Genomic DNA, 19,988 nt, shown 5'->3' on the forward strand with positions numbered 1-19,988 from the left:
AAGCCATAGAGCTTCCCCTGATTCTGCGTCTTCCACAACGTTCATCTCCTACTAGGCTGATCATTCTTCTCTTCTACAGACAACAGCATGGGAATCACACAAACAAGAACAACATTTAACTTCCAAACATCAACTTACATCTGCAGAATTGAAGACATCAGGTAAAAGGAAATTGAGTAATGCCCACAGCTCATGCAGGTTATTCTGTAAAGGAGTTCCCGTAAGCAGCAATCGATTTGTTGTCTTGAACTCACGTACAATCTCTGACAGCTGGAAACACAACATAGTTATCATCACCATCTACACTCAAGCACAGTGAATCAGTTTTTGAAACCTAAACAACATCAATTTCACTTAGATACAGTGAGTACCCACAAAATTCATATTTATCACCCAATTGCTTCTATTTTAAAAAAACACCACACCTAACATTTAATATCTTCTCAAATGAGACGAAATCTTTTTGTATCCAACTAATTTCAAAGCATCAAACAATTTCAAATTTACCTTAGACTTTTCATTCTTTATTCTGTGGGCTTCATCAATTACCAGGTACCTCCAGTTAAATTTTTTGAAGACTGATTTCTCTTTAATTACCATTTCATATGATGTAACACAAACATCCCATTCACCAGGCATCATAACATCACGGATAAATGCAGCCTAAAGCAGAAGAACTGGATTAATAAACATCTTTGAATCTGAACAATTTTTATGGCATTCACTGAAAGCTGTCTCCACCACCATTACTGATGCACACAAAAGATCTTGAAACATCTTTTCAGTAACTTAAAGTCACTGTAACAAAAGCCTTAAATGCTTYGTAATTTATGCACAGAGAAAGCTGGAGTTAAGCAAAACACAAATTGTTTCCTATTCAAGATTAAGTATTTGCTCTTCAGCTTTATTTCTCTGTAATTTAAATAGTAYATACAACCAATAGGGAAAAAACCTACTAAATTAACTTGTCCAAAGGTCCAATCCACAAATGTGTTTCAAAACAATTTACATAGCCCGCTCCCAATTATTGTCTCTCTTCCCTAAATGCCTCCCATCTCTGTTTTGCAAGGCACACATATCAAGGATATAAATCCTTTCACATGAAAGAACATCACCCTTCAGGAAAGCCATGCAGACAGGTCTCYCCTGGTGCACCWGAGGCCATTTCCTCTCCTATMATTTACAAAAACAAGCCCAGTTCCCTCAGCTGCTCCTCCTAAAAGCCTTGTTCAGACCCATCTCCAGCTCTGTTCCCTTCTCTGGAAACACTTCAGCATCTTAATATCACCAGTGCCCAGTACAAGGGGAAGTCACTGCCCTGGCCCTGCTGGCCACACTATGGCTGGTACAGACCAGGATGTCACTGGCCTTCCTGGCCACACTACCAGCTCCTATTTCTTTTCTAGAGCCTTTCTATCCTCAAGCAATAACAAAGAGCCATACAATCCATGTGAGCAGCCACAGAATTCACAGAAACGTCCTGCTCACTGATCCCCTTCRAGTTAGAAAAACAATCCCTATCTATTTTAAGGTCTTCACAACAGAAGATGAAAAACTCTACAGTAGAACTCTAGTTACAAGGCAAGGCAGGTTTATAAAATACACCAGTGAGAGCAGTCACCTGAAAAAAGGTGAAGAAAGAGGTACCAAAGTGAGTGCAATAAAGAAAAATGAGTATATACTGTCACATTGCAAATAGGGAAGAGAGATAAAAAATAGGTGCAAAAATCAAAGAGGAAGACAAGAGAAAAAAAGGCAAGTCAAAGAGCTGTACTTTGATCCCAGTCTATTATTTAATCTACTGATTTCCAGGTTTTCCTCACAGTCATAAGCATAACATTTTGAATTTTCAACATTAATACAGTTAGAGATTACTAAAATATACTGTAATTAAGGAAGTAGCTTAGGGAGAATTCCAYATACCAAGCTGCTACTCATTCCCAAATAACACATACATTTTTGAAATGTAGAGCACTTACTCTGGCATCTTTATCTCCAATAAGGCAAACAGCACGTAAGGATGGAACCCAGCGCTTGAATTCATTCATCCAGTTGTGCAAAGTTGATTTTGGAACCAGGACCATGTGTGGCCCAGGAATGTTTCTGTAATGCTTCAGATAGCCCAATAAAGCTATTGTTTGCAGAGTCTTACCAAGCCCCTACATTGACAAAGATGGGGGGGAAAGAAACCTGCTGAAGTGAAATACCATAAAGAAATACTTTCAAACCATTTTCTTACTGTATAATTCTGCCATTTGTTTAAAGCAAACTACACAACAAATGTTTGCAATAGAACTTCTTTCATTACAATTCCAGATTTGAAAAATCAGACTGTTGAAAAATAAAGCTTGCTACTGCACATTCATTAAATATTATAAGCACTTTAATGTTCAATTTTGCTCAATAATTATCACAAAAATTCCAAAAGATTACTGCTTACCATTTCATCTGCCAGAATGCCATTAACACCATTTTCATACAATGAGATCATCCAGTTCAAACCTCTAACCTGATAATCTCTTAGTGTTCCTCCTTTCACATCTGTAAATGTAAGATTCCTCTAAGTAGAAAAATACTAGTTCTGAGTAGAAAATTTTAATTGCAATCTGCTGAGATCTTAATTGCATCAARGCAATCAGAGGACTATTAACAGCACACTTACATGAAGGAGACTCCTCAAACCGAATACACACATTGGATGTTTTCCTACTCTCAGACAGCAGCTCTTCATCCTCCTCCTGCTCTGTGCGCCTGTGACGGTACCTAAAGGAAGAACCCAACACTGATGTGTGAACAAAATCCCTTCAAAACACTGCTACAAACCCTAAAGGCAGGCAATTACTACAGAAGCAATCGCTGACAATGTGTATGTTCTGGTATCCCCACCAAACTCTCATCCTGTTAATACATTATTCCTTAGGAGTCATTCCAGTTTTAATTAGAAAGGCTGATATGAAGCCCTCTCTTCCAGAGTCATAACTATAACCTGACAAGCATCCTGAGATCTCTAAGGCACTTCTCAATGAGCAACACAGAAATACAAGATGCATCAGTGGTGGCCTTAGACTCAATTACTTGATAATTACAACRTTCAGAAAAATCACATATTCAAATTTTTTAAAAATTAAAATTTCTAAAATAGAATGCCATTTTGCAAACATTCCAAAAACTACTTGTTTGCTAGTCTAGAGTGAATCTTCTAGTCCAGCATCTGCGAAAGAAAATTAATTCACATGCTCCAAAGTCACCCCACAATACAGACCAAAGCATTGTACATGGCAGGAACCAGGCAGCTTGCTTTAGAAGTGCATTTCTGTTCCAAGGTCATACTAGTGTTGATGGAGCAGATGATGCTTTTAAACCAACCAGCTTTTAAAGAAAYTGATACACCATTAATAGGAAATGGCCTGGATTTACTGACAGTAYAATCTCTATGTACAATCTCTAAACAGACAAGTTAAAAAGCCTAAATTGTTTCAAAGTGTAAGAAGTCAGAAATAAAAATAGAACATACTCTCCAGCTGAAATCAAACTCTGTTTTTCATCTTTCTTCAGCCGTGGCCGTCCCAGCTTGACTTTCAGTGGAGATGTTGGTGATTTTTGTGCTGCAGGCTGAATAAAGTGTGCAAAAAGTTCCGTCTGCTTCAGGAGGAATTCAAACCTCTTGGCTCGATCTGCTTTCTAGTTTCCAAAGTGGGGAAGAGCATTAAAAAAAAAAAGAAAGGAAAAGAACTTTTCTTCATAAAAATGTATTTTGTTAAGAAATAGAATTCAGACACTCATGAGAACAACTTATATGAGGAAAGACTGACAAGACCATCTGTTAGGCCATTCAGAGGGCTACAAGCCTTGTGAAATAGATCTGGCACACCAGCAGCTGTGAAGGGATGCTTTAAGGGCATGTCTACAAAAGATAAAGACAAAACTAAAGTTATGATTTAAAGTCAGGGATGAAATCCTAACCTTGTTCAAGTCARTGGCAAAACTTCCATCAATTTCAAGGCTATCAGGACTTGATCAAAGACAACAATGTAGTAGATCTGCTTTTGGAATTACTTCTGAAGTAATGTATCAGCCAACTCAATATTGCTTTCACTCAAGTTTGTGAATTTTGCTGTCAGATTTCAAATCTCAAGCATTTCAGTTCTGCCATCTCAGTGGGGCATATGCACTTCACTACATCATACAACAAAACCTGGCCTTCTCTATATTTACAAGATAACAGGTWACATAATTTTTAAGAAATTATAAAATGCAAATTCTAGCTGACAGAATGCAATTGTTATCAGTTTATGAAAAATCTCAGCATCATGTAACACGGTATCACTTAAGGCAATTTCCATGTGACTGCGATGTCATTTACATGTCATGACATAAATGAGAAAAATGGAATTGTAGTTCTGCATCATAACCCCKYCAAGAAATACTCGACCCACAGAAAGCCTTGCTGCAGGTCACTGACACACAAGCAAAAGTCTTCCACAACAGCAGAATCAGCAACCAAAGAAAAGGGCAGCAGGAATGAGCCTGGTGTGCAATGYACGATCTCGCCACATGAGGGCACTGCGTTTCCTCAACAGTGAACCACTTACCAGCAAAGAAACATCTTTACAAACATCTGGAAAAAAAACTATTGCTTTTTCCCCTTGCATACATTATCGGAACATTTCTGTAAATAACTTGACAACCGAATAAAATGTAAATATCAAGTAAAACCTTTAAGAAACAGATTGTTGAAGGGGGAAGTAGAGACACCGATGTTTAATCTACTATAGTATAGAAACAAATCCACTCAGAGGATTTATAGTTACCAATAGTAAGGACTACATTGAAYGACACAATATACCTTTCTGCCTGCAATATTATTGGCTTCGCTTAAGCAGCTTGTTTTGATAAAACAGAAAAAGTCTACCTCCCAACTGCACTATTGATGAAAGGTAGATTTTTTGACATTTAATCCTTTTGCCTCTTAGAACAACTGAACTAATATTTTAATTCAGGAAAGCTGTAAATTCACTATGTACTACTGTGAAAACAAGTTTAGCTGTTAACTCATTCTCAAAGAACAGATTAACTGTGGGTCTTCTCTTTGGCTAGAAATTAAGTATTTGTATATGTAGGTATTGATTTTTCAATGTCTAACAGTTATATTCTTCCCTAGCTTCTGTGGCATCCAATTCTTTTGGACTTTACTGTAATTATTAGACACYCATTTAACATGAATGCTTTTAAGAAAAAAAACAAGATACAAGGTACCAGCTTCAACCACGAACTTAATTGAACTTGAATGACAATTGTCATWCAAGGAGTCTCACAATGTCCGCCTGGTTTTTGTCTCTTTGTAACATAGAAGTTACCCTGTTACATCTCTCCAGCAGGACAAGCTCCCCTCACTGGTGCCTCAGACAGATCCTCTTTTGCATTGTTATGACACACAATATTATGGGATATATAAATATTTAAAACCTTAATGTTTTTATATGAGAGAAACTGGCAGCTTCAGCATTTCAGTTAYGTAAGAAGTAGCTAAAGGATGCCTCTGACACGACCCAAGGGGTCATCAAACAAAACTGGCAGAGAAAGATTCAAAACAAATCAGGGTGAGTTCCAAATAAAAAATGTCCTTGAACAGTACTTGTTACCACAGATGGGAAGTGGATAAAAAAAAAAACAAACACAGAATCAAAAATCCATTGACAACTACYGAGTACAAAAACCACAGGCTACACCTCCAAAAATCATGCAGACAAAAATACTTGGAAGAATGGGATAGTATTTAACAAACTATCACTACCTGCCTCCTCTRCTCTCACTGTCTTCACTAAATACCTATTGTGAGACACATGACATAGGTCTAGACATTCAAAAGAATCTTGATTTGTTTTTCCTTTCTGACACRTCCCGGCTGCAGTAACTCCTTGTAACTGTGCTGATCCTGTTCCCACAACCAAGTGCCATAAAAAGCTGCAATATGTTTTGTCATGAAAACTTACCATCTTCTCTTCATATTCTGGGTCAACTTCTTTTTCAGGTCTAGCTGCCTTTGGAGGAAGCTTGAGTTGAAATGGGGGATCATTTCTCTGGAATTCAAAAGTTAAACATTTTATAAATATGTGTCATATCTGTCTTCAATTGTGAAGCTCAAGCAGGTTTTCCACAACTATAATATTGGTAAAATGTTTGGCACATTTTCCCCCTAATTTAGGAAAATTTTCCTAATTGGTCTTTAAAGTGCCAATAAAAAAAATACATATATTGAGATGTATTAAATTATAAAAATGTTTTTGAAAAGCTCTGAATAAACTAAAAGGAGACAYCAAAGTGCATGTCTGCTTTAAGCACTTCAACTATCAGACTACTATAAATACATTAAATTAAAATAATAATCAATCTAAACTATTCAGGGTCAAGTAGCAAAACTGTACCAAAATGGTACCAAATATTTAAAAGTCTGTCAAGCAACATTACATCTAAATTTCAGAACTGTTCCTGATWAATATACATGCCAACTTCTTTAAGTACAATAATACAAATGGGAGGAATATTTTCTCAAGTCAGAGATTACTGTTCCAAGTTTGGCCCAAGGCCATGATTCTCTGCAGAGGTGAACAGTACTAAGTGTATAATGAAGCTCTTTGACAGCTTAAATGATTTTATAAATGCGCCAGTTCAGCTTTGCAAGGCCAAATGTTGCAAAAAGGTAGCATTAGAAATATTCTATTCACTTAAATCATACAGGTAATTAGCTCATCTTAGAAAGCAAAGCTACACCAACGTGCCAAAGAGYAGCTCACATGTATATGTGTATTCACACTTCCATTATATTACTATATTATACACCAGAAAGAGAGACTGACATTGCTAATGTCAGGTCCAGTCCTTCAATTATAGTGTCAAATTATTCTTTAAATGAAAACAAATTGACAGTAGGCCATTTCAGGCACCCCCCTCCACTTGCTGTAGAATTAAATTAGATAGATATGTGTTACTGGAAAAAAGCTGTCTGTCTGCCTCAGGTAAGTATGAAATTTCTTCAAGCAGAACAACTCAGTATTATGAGAATCCCTTATTACTGAAAGTCTTCCAAGTAAATTACRATGCAATATTATCTTTCTAAACCCCAAGGCAGACGGCTGTAATGCCAATTCTGTTGTTACTCAGATTTTCCCAGAAGGATAAAACTTACGGTGGCATATTAATCAAATTTATTCTGAAATAAGTATTTCTGAAAAACACACTCTGAGTTAAAGTAGTAAATGAGCTGACATATTACTGCAGCCACAGAACAATAAAATCACACCATGCACCTAACCTTTCAAGAGAAAACACACTTTCCCTGACCCCCTTCTTATTGAAGTGTTTCTTTTGAATATTCATGACCCCCAAAGTATCAGAAAAAACTAACAGGAGATTATTAAAAACCAGTGAAAGAAATACTTCTCTTCCTCACAGCTCACCAGAGGGCGAATATGCTGCAGGTTCACTAAAGAAGGCATCATATCCAAACTTCCTTCTGCATAATGGTCTGAGTTACAAAAATCTACACCTTGACAAKTACTAGATTTTGATATGAGCAAGAATACTTCCCCCTAACAACTGGACAATGTACCTTATACAACAGAGAAAATATTTCATRAAGTCTGAGAGTTTTTCCCTAGAAACTTTACAAAATAGATCTTCATCACTGAAAGTACTTTCATTTTCAATTCAGGAAACTCACCAGTAACAATTTGTCTCTACTCCAAAAATTATTTCCAATATAGAATAGCCCCCTGAAAGGTGTCATTTAAACCCCTTAAAGACACATGACCACACAGCACTTTCAAAAGATCCTGACTATTCCAAGGATACAAAATACTGCCCCTTAAAATCTCTAATAACTACCCTAAACAGAATTCCTAAGTTCAGGCTGAAAGATTTCCATCCAGTAAGTGTAACAGTCCCAAAGTGAGGACCCTCCATGAACACCTCAATAAACTGGGAAAAAGAACTGCCTCTGCTTTAGTTGACTTTACTCTTCTAACTTGCGCTGCTGAAAACTCTGAACAAGATGCAGTAATTAGAAGGATTCCTTCTGCGTTTAACTCACATATAGAATRTGGAAATACATTCCAAATAGCCAGTAAGACACTGTTTTGGTAGTACAACAAAGATTTTTATAAAGCAATACACAAAGAGGGGAGCAGAGCACCACAGATTGCATGACTGCCACTRTTATGCAGACGCTGCAACTGTACAGTTCCCATCCATAAAATTTTGCAGAATACGCGGTATACAATAGAAAAATAGCCCTTCAACGTTTTTCCTTGAACAACCAAGTAAAGTTCAGGACTACACTGAACTGTGTCCCGTAGTTGTTTGTATACATAATAAAGCTTCAAGCATTCTTTACAGGCTAAATGGGCTTTCAGTAACTGAGATAAAAAAAATCTGAATGCACTGTTATCAGTAGTTCTGCAACCTTCTCCAGTATCTCAAATATAGGATGCACGGTCCTCATTCCTACTAAGTTTTTCCTAAGATTCACTCTTCAGGTTAATCTTGTTCTGTTTCCAAGGATACCTGAATACGTCACTCTCTACATGTCTTGTGTCTTTCTTCCAAAAAACTAAGGAGAGGCGGCTGGCAGACATACGTGGTCTTTGGAGGGATGTATTGTGCATCAGGGCACAATTCGAGCTAGGCAGGGGAGGCCCTGACCAGTGACAGCAGGGGCAGACCGGGTCCGTAGCAAACTCTCCGCGCCATCCCGCCCCGAGCCCTCAGCTCCGGGACAGCTTTCCCCAGGGGCACGGAAAGGAAACAGCAGGGCGGGGGRCTCCGGAAAACGGGCCCTGCAGGAGCGCCCAGGCTGCGGGGTGGCGGGGGCTCCGCACGGGCTCAGCGGCCCCAGCCCCGTGCCCGGGCTGCAGGGCCGAGCCGGGGGCATCGCAGGGCCGTGCGGACGGTGGCCGCTGCCAGGGCGATGCCGAAAGGCAGGCACGGGGGCGGGGGTGTGTCCGGGCGGGCTCTAGCGGSCCGCGGCGGAGGGGCCCGGGCGGCCTCAGGGCCGGGGAGGCGCGGACAGGGCAGCGGCTGTAGGAGGGGGCGACCGGGCCAGGTTTCACCACCCTTAGGGGCCCCCCGGAGCGGAGCGGTACCTCCTCGGCGCCGGGCTCCTGCGGGGCGGCCGTGGCGGAGGATGTGGAGGCGCGGGGCTCCTCTCCGGGGCCGGGGCCCGGCTCCATGTTGCGCTCGGCGGGTGCCGGAGCCACGGGGGGAGGGGAGGGGGGGGCGGCCCCACCGCCCCTCGCGCGCGCGGCCCCGCCCCTCCGCCCGCCCGCGCGCGCCGCTCTCGCGAGATCTCCGCGCGACGGGGCCGCGCGCTCCCCGCGCGCCTGAGGGGAGTTGGGGCCGGGCGGGGAGCGGATCCTGCTCGGTGCTGAGGGGATCGGCGGCTCTGAGCCTCCCGTCCTTCCGAGAGACACCGCGGCTCTCAGCAGAGAGCATGGGCCGATACATAGCGCCACAGAGTCCAAGGGACATTGAAGATCATCTTGTTCCACCCTTTGCCATGATTAGGGGCACCTTCCACTGACCCAGATTGCTCCAAGCTCCATCCATTCAACCTGGGCTTGAACACTTCCAGGCGTGGAGCAGCCACATTTTCTCTGGGAAATCTGGGCCAGTCAGTGCCTCATCACCCTCACATTAAAGAATTGCTGTCTAATATCTAATCCAAATCTTGCCTCTTAATGTAAAACTGTTCTTCCTTATCTTACCTGCCACAAGGATGTCTTAACAGATWTTTTTTCTTGAGCCATATTAAATTCAGCAGTGTTTGTATATTYCTGTTGAAAATTGCAATAATGAAACCACTCAATTTACTTACTGGCAATGCACATATTTCAGACCGTCCATGCAAGACATTCAGATTTTCAGCTGCTGAGCTATAACTTTGCTCATAGTACTAAAGGATCCCAAAACAGTCCTTGGGCTGGCAGACTTGAAAAACAGCTCCAAATCAGCAATATTACCTGCTGATTATTTTCAAAGGCAGTATCATGAGCATTTTCTCCAGAGGCAGCAATGAAACCTTAGTCCAGCAGGCAGAATGAGCAATAAAAGCTACTTCCATAAAAAGCTCAGATGCTGTTATCAAGATCTTTTTTCATAACTCAAGTAAGCTGAGCAAATGGGTTATTGCAGCTCTCATGCACTGCATTTAGAAAAACCTCTGAGACGTCTTTTCCATCTATACATTGGCTCCAATGAGGTGCCAGTAACATATGTCTGAGCTGTTTGCACAACTGCCTAATTACTCTGAAATTCRGTATCTAGATTATGGCCCAACACAGAAGATTTAAGCTCCAAACTCCCCTTCTTCATGTTGTWGAACAGCTGCAAAGCAGTAACGGTGCTATTCCAAATTATTTCGCACCCTATTACCTTTTGTGTGCTACTTTGTCCACAAAAACGCAAGGSCCACAGCATCTGCAGTAGCCCTTCCACATGATTTATTTTTAAAAGCTTTGAGAAGTACATTTTTCATAGAGCAATTGAGAAGAGGGACGTAACTGGTTCTGAAAGAGTACTCCAAATAGCTTTTCCAAGCAGAGCTCTCTAGAAAATGAAGTTTACCGTTAGCTATGAGAAAGTCTCTAAGGTGGGAACATTCCAGTCTATGAYGTGGTTGTTCTTAACCTTTAGAGAAAATAATGCATTAACCACTTTTAATATCTGACTTTCCTTCTCCGCTTCCAAAAGCTTGAAGCTTCTGTTTGTGCAGAACGCTCTCTCAAGTGTTTGTCACAGCTTGTTTTTTCCTTGAAATTCGCAGGAACATTGTATGCTGTACAAAACAATCRAGCTGCTGCTTTCATGAAAGATCTCCTTTGGCTATTTTTTGCTTGTGTGCTTCACATTTGCATTTGACACTTGGCAGTGATGTTCTTAGCTGCTTCTCTTAGACTGTGCTGTGTACTCGGGTGGRTCTGCAGGCCACAGGCTGAAAAAAATCACTTAGTCACACAACAGTATTATCATGAGATGATGTAATTAATTATTTAAAAGAAGGTAGGAAGTGTTCTTTTGTACTTATTTTGTATACTAAATTTTGTACTCATATTTGAAAAATTGTACCAAATACCTCCAATCAGTTTTTTTGTTTTTTTTTCCCACGTGTTGGGATGCAAAGGGCTAGTTGTCATGTTAAAGTTGTCAATTTAGCTGTTAGCTCTTTSTTTTCCCAGGTTTATTTCTCCATTTTTTACAGTCTGTGAGATACAATCACCAGGGCTGAATGTGTTGTCTCCTACACACCAATTTAGCAGRCCTCCTCTGCCCAACTCAGAAAGATGCCACTTAACATATTGTATGCTGAGAGTTATGTTTTCTTGTCAGATTTTCAAAGACAAATTGCAGGCTCACTGTTACCTACTTGTGTGCATTAAACACTCCTAAAATATGTAAAGAGCTGGTAAGATACAGATCYGGTGACATCTTCATATACTATTCAGGTAATTGTATATGATTTTAAAATTTTGGATGGTGGTTACTCAGCCTTTTCCAAGCAGGCGATCAATTGTAGCAGTCTTCATTTCTCTAGCACACATATAACTGGGTTTGGGGAACTTTTAAAAGAAATCTTAGTATTCTGCAGAATTACTTTATAGTCCAAGTTGCCATATACAAGTGTAGGCGTAATGGAACAATGCGAATGCACTGTGGGGACGGGGATCTGCTGTGAGCAGTGAAAACTTGATTCTGTAGATAATAACAGCTTAAACAACAAAATGTGTCTTAAATACCGGTTGCCATATATATCTTTCCCGAGTTGAAAACCCGATTTGCAAGTGGCAGTGCCGCTGTCACGGGCCACCAGATGGCAACACCGACCTGTACTCGGCTGCGGGAGTCCTGACAAGGGGGTCCGGCAGCCTGAGGACTATTTAATGTGAATGCTGCTCTGCCTTGAAACTAATTTGATCAAGAATAGGAAAAGAAAAATTATAAAAAATAGTTTTGTAAACCATCTTTTACTTGTTGTTGTTTAATTACCTCTAGAACTGTACYATGSGCATACASTACCTTCCCTTAGAATGACAAAAGTGTCTTGTTAAGGGCCTTGGTTGTATCCTGTTTTTTTGGGATCTGTTCACTCCCATGTGCACATTCAGGAGGCTCTCCATGGAATGCCATAGTCCAAAATCCACCTCTAGGAAACTGGTCGCTTCTAGCTTAATCGTACCAGCAGTGAGGTTAAACCACAACTGTGCAAAGCRTGTTTGTTACCTGTGAGCAATAAACAGCTTTATCTTTCAGAAACCACYAGGACCTGGAAGAAACACAGCTATCTCTGGGGTATTTGCATGTTGACTGAAGATGCCACCTTTATCTCCATGCCTCCATCAGCCTCTAAGTGTGATCAACCACAGTAATCAGGCGTTACCCTGACTGCAGCAGTGTCATCATCTTGCTTAAAAWGCTTGTATCAAGTGTTGTTATTTTAATATTGCCATAAGTAACAGGTTATGACTGCAAGTAACCTTGGCTATATCCAGGAGCACAATTCTATGCATTCTTGCACTGACCTGTGAAACCCATTTCATTCAGTTCCTTATTTCACAGGTTCCCTTCCAAGTTTGCCTGCTTTAGGGTTCCAGATGTTTTCCTTGCTCTTAGGATTAAAAAGAAGCATAGGACTTATATTCTAGAGCTTACAATAAAGAAGCTACTTCTCGGATGTGCTCTTGGTTTCTGTGTCACTCTTTTGTTAGCCAGGTTTTGCTGAAGATGCCATGTGCAAGGATATCCATGGCTGCAGGGCTTTGCAGCAGCCAAGCAGATGAGACCAACCTAGTTCATGGCTATAAACAAATGYTTCCTGATTCTGCATCAGTAACAGGCAACAATGTGCTCTAATAGGCTAGACATTGAGTATTCTTACAGAAAATGGTTTGCTTTTTTTTTATTGTTGTTGCTTGGGGTTTTTGTGAGATGTTCAGTTGCTTGTCTGGGGTTTTTTTCTTTTGTTTTTGTGGGTGGTTCTTTGTTTGGGTTTTGTTTCTCTTTGTTGATTGGTTTTGTTTTTGGTTTTTTGGTTTTTTTCTTTTGTGGTGCAGGCTTCATATCAATGCATCAATTTTCTGTATCAAGTTTTCATTTCACCCAACAGACAGTCTCTGKCATTGCCAGTAGGGTTTGCAAATACAAGACCACATTCAGCATTGGGAGCTATAACAAAATAGCTAATGTATCCTTTGTATCTGGTTCAAAGAGTTGATAGCTGTACAAATACTCTTTGTTTTTACAACTCTATCCCAATATTGCATTTTTAATCCAGGCTTTAGTAGCCAAAGCTTTATTGTGGTACTGGAAAGTCTTCTAATATCACTGTATTTCCCAACCACACAGTTTTTTAGCTAATTTTTTTTTTTTTTGGCTGTGTGTTCATATTCACACTGGGAGAGCCAGGAACTCACACAGTTTGTGTTCCTGACCCTTTGCACTGTTACTGATGTTTCTGCAGGTGAGCAATGGGTTAGTTCAAGATTCTAAAAAACAAAATTGATCCCAACAAAGAGAGTTACTATTTTTTCCTCAGATCAGCRCAGCAAAACAACTCAACTGCCCACGCACACAGGGGCCAGTGCCAATACAGCAGCAAAACAGATCCATGGCAAGATGAAGGGTGGGATTGCAGCCACACTAATTTGTGTCAGTTTAAGCTACCATAACCCAGGTTTTGCTAAACAGTTTTGCAACTGTGTATTCTGTCCTGAATGCCAGATTTTGCCCACCTACAAACAATGATRTCATACAAATTTAACAGTTGTCAGTTATTCCTTTGGAGGTCATAAAATATTTCCTGATGTAATAAGCTATGACTYGGCCAAAATCTGAGCATTGTGTCAAGACAGTCCCTAACCCGAAGAGTCTGGTTTTGTTGAAAGTGAAAGGCACTTTAAAAGAGATTTTAGATCAAAGCAAAAGCTGTCATAAGTTTCTTCCAGCTAAAATAAAACCTGAAGCGTATTTTGCTACTCCCTGCARTGGCATCTTTTTCTCCCCTAACCTATGCAGTCATATTGCAATATTGAAAACCTATAAACAAACATTATTATAAAATTCTGAATAATTGAGTATCCARTGAGCAGGATAGTGTAGTACAGCCTTTAACTCTCTCTTCTCTGCCCAAAACAATTTATCTCTCTCTTAACCAAAAGCCTGTGGGTTTGATTTCACACCGATCACAGATTATTTGTAAATGCAACAGTTCTTGTTTAAAGATTTTAGCATGCACCAAGATTTCCTATAAATACAGGAAATGCACAGAAGGATGCTGCAAAGTACTGCCTGCCTTAGCCTTGCAAACATGGCAGATGCATTGCATAAGCTAAAAGCCATCACTTCAGTTGCCACAGGCTTTACCCTGCTGTGAAAATACTYTTTGTCCTGTCCTTTACATCTATTTTTACTAGTAAACACCTACACACTGGGAAAAACTAGACTGAACCTRTTATATTTTCCGGAGTACTATTCATTTCTGCTGAGGGGTCTGTTAGACAAAAGTAGCTGGTTTTAGTTTTTCCTAGTTCTCATAGGATATGTGTCTGCCTTTCTCCTTGCTGCCCTTTTCTCTTTTTTTTTTTCTGCTATTTTGCTTCCCTGACTGCCTGGGCTTTCTTTCTTCCTCATCCTGTACTGATTCTTCCTTTTTTTGTAACAGTCTCAAACACACAGCTGCCATCAAAACAATCCCTCCTTTCCTGCATTTACATTCTTCACACAGAGCAACCTTTTACACACAGAGTTCAGAAGTCTGTTCTATTTGCTGTATTCTGGTCTATTTGCTTTATGCTCTGTTTGCTATATTTTGTTCTATTCAGTCATAATTAAACATAGTTAATTGCCTAGAGGAGGAAAGTCTCTCTTTCATGACAGTTCTGCCATTGGCATGACAATTTCTCCCAAGTTAAGAGGTAAGGTTCCTATTTACTCTCAGGCATTTTTTGGCAATCTAGAGAACAGAGGCAGGCAGTGTCYTCTGTTAATTTTCCTGGGTTCATTTTCTCATCACTGCAGAGTGTTCTCTGGTCTCAGTAAGAATATTTTGGGGAAGCTGAGACCCATCCTGCACTTCATCATGAGCCTTCCACATTTATGAATCTGAAAATAGCTAGGTAGACATTTTTCCATCTAAACATAAAACTACAGACCTTTCCCCCCTCTGTTTCTGCAGGCGTACCTGAGACCTTTCTTTAAGCTTCACATCCAAACTTCAGACAGTCTGGAGTAAACTGGTTATAGCAAATCCTCACTTTCAGGATATTAAAATCCAATAATGTTTTGTTGTTTCTGATCTGGAAGAGTTATATCATTATCTTGAAGTCAAAGAGATTATTTTGGATTCCTGTGCACAGATAAACACCTCCAAACTGCCATATACAGTAGACCTTCTTACATGTGAGCTGAGTATTGATCATTGTTGTGTATGAAAAATGAAGTTGATTTTTCTTGGTTCATAAAAGTAATGAAGACAATTAGAATAGAAATACTGGATCTTTTAAAAAGCTTTTGTATCTCCTCCCTCAGCTGCAAGGATTATTTGTTGACCTTGAGGAGCCAGTGATATCATTACCTCACAAGGAAATCCTCACAAAAGGTTTGCTACTGATTCATGTGTAGAAAGGAACAGCCATGACTTATTTAACCACCCATGTAGATATCAGAAAATTGTTTTCTAGTCTGAAAACAGAAGCTGAAAATTTGCAAAAAACCACAATTTTTAGTGTGTGCTTTTATGGATGACAGAGAAGAGAGAAACCTCTCTTCTGGCAAAAAGGCCAGGGCAGASATTGAACCAAAGTGAGCCTGTTTGTTGCCACTCCCACTTCAGAAAAAGACTGTTTTACATTTGCAAATAAATGCACTATTCAGCAGAACTCCAGTCACTTTYCTAACAGGAGATTTTCCTATGAGATGCTGGATGTCTGCTGCTGTTTCACAGAGGAGGTAGTGCCAGAGGGCGTTGGTCTGTTTTCTGAAAGGGATTGACAGAGTTCTCCCTATGTGTCATGAGAGCTTTTGGTAAAATTAGATTCTGCCCTGTCCACAACAATAAAGGCCATACCCACATGCAGCTCMCATAGCTCATATGCTTCCTGGAGCAAAACCACAACAACGTTCRTCTGTTTTCTCTTTTTATTTTAACAATGGCCCCTGCTCCAAAATCAGGTGTCTGCCTATGGGGTGTCACTGCCATCGAGGGCCTGGGGGTGACAGAGCACAAACCAGGCAGAATATATTCATCAAAAACACAGCACAGTGCAGACAGGTCAGCATCACCCTGGGCGTCTGGTCAGGCTCCRGTTTTGKTAGTTAATTGTTTAAACAGCAGCARCAAATTGTGTCTCTCTGAGGATCTGCGTGCATTCCTCCATTAGTCCTGATTTGTATGGTGAGGACAGGCTGCTGAAAGGAAGAGCAGGGGGTGAATTATCCCATGACTTTGCTAAATTTGTCCTTGTGAATGGAGAGAGYGAAATATTTGACTGCAGGGGGGAGCAGAGTGGTAACTGTCAGGAACAGCTGGAACATATATACTGTGTCATGTCTTTTTGTGGCCCTGGGCTTTTCTGCTTGCTGAGAGAATGCTGCAGAGGCATGTTAGCATTCTGCTGAGTAAGTGTGGTGAGAGTTCYATATGTAAACAGGGATCAGTTGCTAGATGAGAGGAAAAGGCTGTTCTCCCAGGGCTGTGGCTGTCTCTTGTGTGCACCTCAACCTTCACAATGCCTGCATGGTGTTGTAAATTAAATGTGGGGCTAGATTCGCAGAAAACCATCTGCTTGTGGAAATGTCAGTTGRGATAACTCAGGTATCTCTTCCTCCTTTGAWACCTATAAATTTGTGAATGAAATAAATCCTTCTGATTTTTCCCATCCTCTTCATCCTGATTATTCATTTGTCCGCAGGGAAATAAGAACTTTCACTACTCTCAGTATTAATAACAACACCACCAGTTGCTGTGCAACATGAAAATGGATAAGCTTTAATAGCATGCTTGACTTCTATCAGTGGTCTGTAAAGTCGTGAAGGAGTCTCACATCAATGCAAGAAGCCATTTTGTTCTTCTCTGTTTTATTAGTAGTCAAGTGTTGTTATCCTCTGAAACATCAGTAGCCTAAGTTAGGAAATGAAGGSAGTAGAACAGTTCTTCCATGACCAKCAGAGAATTAAATCCTCTAAGGGATCTGGCTGCTGCGAATTGCACACACATCCAGGGTCAAACTGRCCATGGTTGTTCTGATCTCTGCTAGTGGCACATGAGCTAATCTGGTGAGGGCTGTGTTGGTTTGTGGCAAGGTTTTGATAGCAGAGGGGCTTTTATGAGAAGCTGCCAGAAGCTTCTCCGATGTCCACCAGAGCCAAGGCCAGCTGGCTCCRAGATGGACGTGCCACTGGCCAAGGGCCAGCCCATCACTGACCGTGGTAGCACCCCTGGGATTGTGTACTTAGGAAGAGGAAAAAAACTTGTTCAGCAGCAGTCAGAGGAGAGGATTGAGARCTTTCCATCCATTTCCAGCCTCAGTTCACCCTCTACATAAGTCTTCAACTGTAAGGYTTTTTTTGAGAAAAGACCCTGTCATTCATCATTATGATGATGGATTTACAAAAATAATTTTATAATGTATATGTGGCTGAAAAGTCAGTGCACGGAGCAGGACAAAAGTGAAATCCCACTTCTTCCATTAGGATAAGATACCRTTCATTTTTAAGCCTGTTATTGTCAAACAGAGGTGTGAGAGATGCATTATCAGCTCAATGAAAGTTGTCAGGATAAGAAAACTACTTTATTTGCTCTTTTAATGTTTGGAGCACAAATACCAAGAAGGCACAGCAGCTTTCATAACARACACGTTAACCCCCACATGCTCTGCTTAATTATGGCTTCCTGTATTTCTCCTCAGGCTACTGGCACCATAAGTAAGCTGGCACAGATTTTATTTATTCTGAATATGCTGAGTGCAAGTAGCTGGGCAGGTGCTTCTCAAGCAGCTGAGCTGTTCCAGCAGTTCCAGAGGACAAGGGGCCGTCTGACAGAGGACTGACACATCGAGCAGGGAACAGAATCACTGCACCCCTCCCTGTCACCATGGCTACCACTGAGCAGGCGAGTTTTGGGCAGAACTGCCAATTTAGGCAACTGCTGATTTCTTCTTATTGCCTCTGCATCGCCCCCTCCCTTGATAAGGTACRAGTGCTGTAGCAGGACACAGCATTTATCAGCTCAGGAAACTAGTCCTGATACAGCTGGAAAATAACATCTCTCTCTTTTTGACTCATTCTTTTCCAAACAGTCAGGTTTGTGATTCAGTTCCTCATGTGGGCACAAATACACCCTGTCTGCAGTGTGGAGGTGATGGCAGAAATGCAGGGACAAGTATGGGGACTGCTGGTAATTTAGGCACTGTTGTCACTGGCCACAGCAAAGACTGAGCCAGAGCTCTCCTTAAGGCTGTGGTCTGCTATTCGATGTTTAAATCCAATCTGTGGCTCAGGGTTTTTCCYCTGTCCTGTCCCCTCCCCGTTCCCTCTGCTGYCTTTCTGCAAGTGGTTATGCAGCTGCACAGGGGAAGCCATCTGTCTGAAGGATGATCCAGTAAAAAATGGATATTGTTAGGACACTGCAGGGGTAACACATGAAATGTATCCCAACTCATTTTATTTGGACAGTTTGAAGGTTTAAAGCCTTTAGTTTAWGGCTACTGTATCTGTCAGGGTGACATAGGCAAGTCGCATATGGAAGGAAAGTGTGACTTTCCTTCTCTAAATAAGTTCCATGGCTGGATATATCTCTCCAAGGAGAAGTGTTGCAAAGCCTTGTTCACAAACCTGCTATTAAACATGTGAAGTTGTTAAAACATCACTGTGGATAATGGATAAATGGAGCTGAGTGAGGGTGGTAGTAGAATAGAAGGTTGGGAATTAAATTGTACTGTAAGACTGCATGAAAACCACTCTCAAAGAAAAACATATCCAAAAAAGTCAGAGCACATTTRAAATACAACATTTGTAATTTTTTCATGACAGTTTTCATTTATCTTAGGATTCTTTTGAGACTAGTGATAATGTAAAGCACTAGCAACAGGAGTTTGTACAGATTTATTTATATATTTATGTAAATGTACATAGGGCAAGTATTTATAGTTACGCCATTTATAGTACATATTATATTCAGTATAATACATACATATTGCCATCACATTTTTTTCTTAAAAACTTGTAAAACAGAATCACGGTTTCCAGTTTGTGAGATTCCAGCAGGGACGCTGAAAGATGTTGTCAGTCTGACCTGCCAAAGAGCCCCAGCAGAGACCTGAAAAATTCAGTGAGAGCATTAAAGTGTTCCACAGGCCTGCTGGTGCTGATCACACCTTGCAGAGCCAGGCTGCACTGCGAGTGCTGTGCCTGGCCAGGGGCACGTGAAACTCTGAAATAACAGACTCGTGAAACCGGTGAAGAGCTGCTGTGTCCGCTTCAAATAAGTCTTCCTAAAAACGAACACAAGCTGCCCTGTCCTTGAAAAGGCAGGAGTTTCCCACCCTGGAAAGAGGCACAAACTACAAGGATATCAGGAATGTTATGCACTCCGTGGGCGTATTTTTGAGTCGTGGCAGTGGAGTGGCAAACGTTGTCCTTTAAGTCACTTTCTGATAAAGTGTGTTTCTAAAAAATCTGTGRTGATGTGATCMGAAAAATCACGTTTATTCCTATTAAATTGATACAGGAGGCTAAATGCTACTGGAAAAGCCCTTAAATCCACCGAGTGACCAAATCTGGTAGATGGTGGACGCTGCAGTGGAGATTTCAGTGGGAACTGACCCATCTGGCGCTGGTTTTGCCTCCCGCTCCGTCCAGAGCCCTTCTCCTGCCGGGTCACCACGGTCCTTCACGGGGACCTCCGCTGTCACCGCTGCCTCCGGCGCTCCCACGGCTCAGCC

General features: G+C 41.0%; 1 protein-coding gene across 1 annotated transcript in view; it reads right to left on the bottom strand.

Annotated features, from left to right (window-relative positions):
* Positions 1-9,264, bottom strand: part of SMARCA1 (SWI/SNF related, matrix associated, actin dependent regulator of chromatin, subfamily a, member 1) — a 32,592-nt gene extending 23,328 nt beyond the window's left edge. The window contains exons 1-8 of the mRNA XM_057365668.1: positions 9,141-9,264; positions 5,994-6,080; positions 3,515-3,681; positions 2,663-2,763; positions 2,441-2,541; positions 1,980-2,159; positions 508-663; positions 139-270 (exon numbers count right to left, since the gene is read on the bottom strand). Coding sequence (XP_057221651.1) covers positions 139-270; positions 508-663; positions 1,980-2,159; positions 2,441-2,541; positions 2,663-2,763; positions 3,515-3,681; positions 5,994-6,080; positions 9,141-9,227 — 1,011 coding nt within the window. The 5' untranslated portion in view covers positions 9,228-9,264. The remainder of the gene's footprint in view (positions 1-138; positions 271-507; positions 664-1,979; positions 2,160-2,440; positions 2,542-2,662; positions 2,764-3,514; positions 3,682-5,993; positions 6,081-9,140) is intronic.
* Between the last annotated feature and the right edge of the window lie 10,724 nt (positions 9,265-19,988).

This window comes from Malurus melanocephalus, unplaced genomic scaffold (assembly GCF_030028575.1).
Source record: "Malurus melanocephalus ecotype Western Australia unplaced genomic scaffold, MMel_1.1 scaffold_56, whole genome shotgun sequence".
NCBI lineage: Eukaryota > Metazoa > Chordata > Aves > Passeriformes > Maluridae > Malurus > Malurus melanocephalus.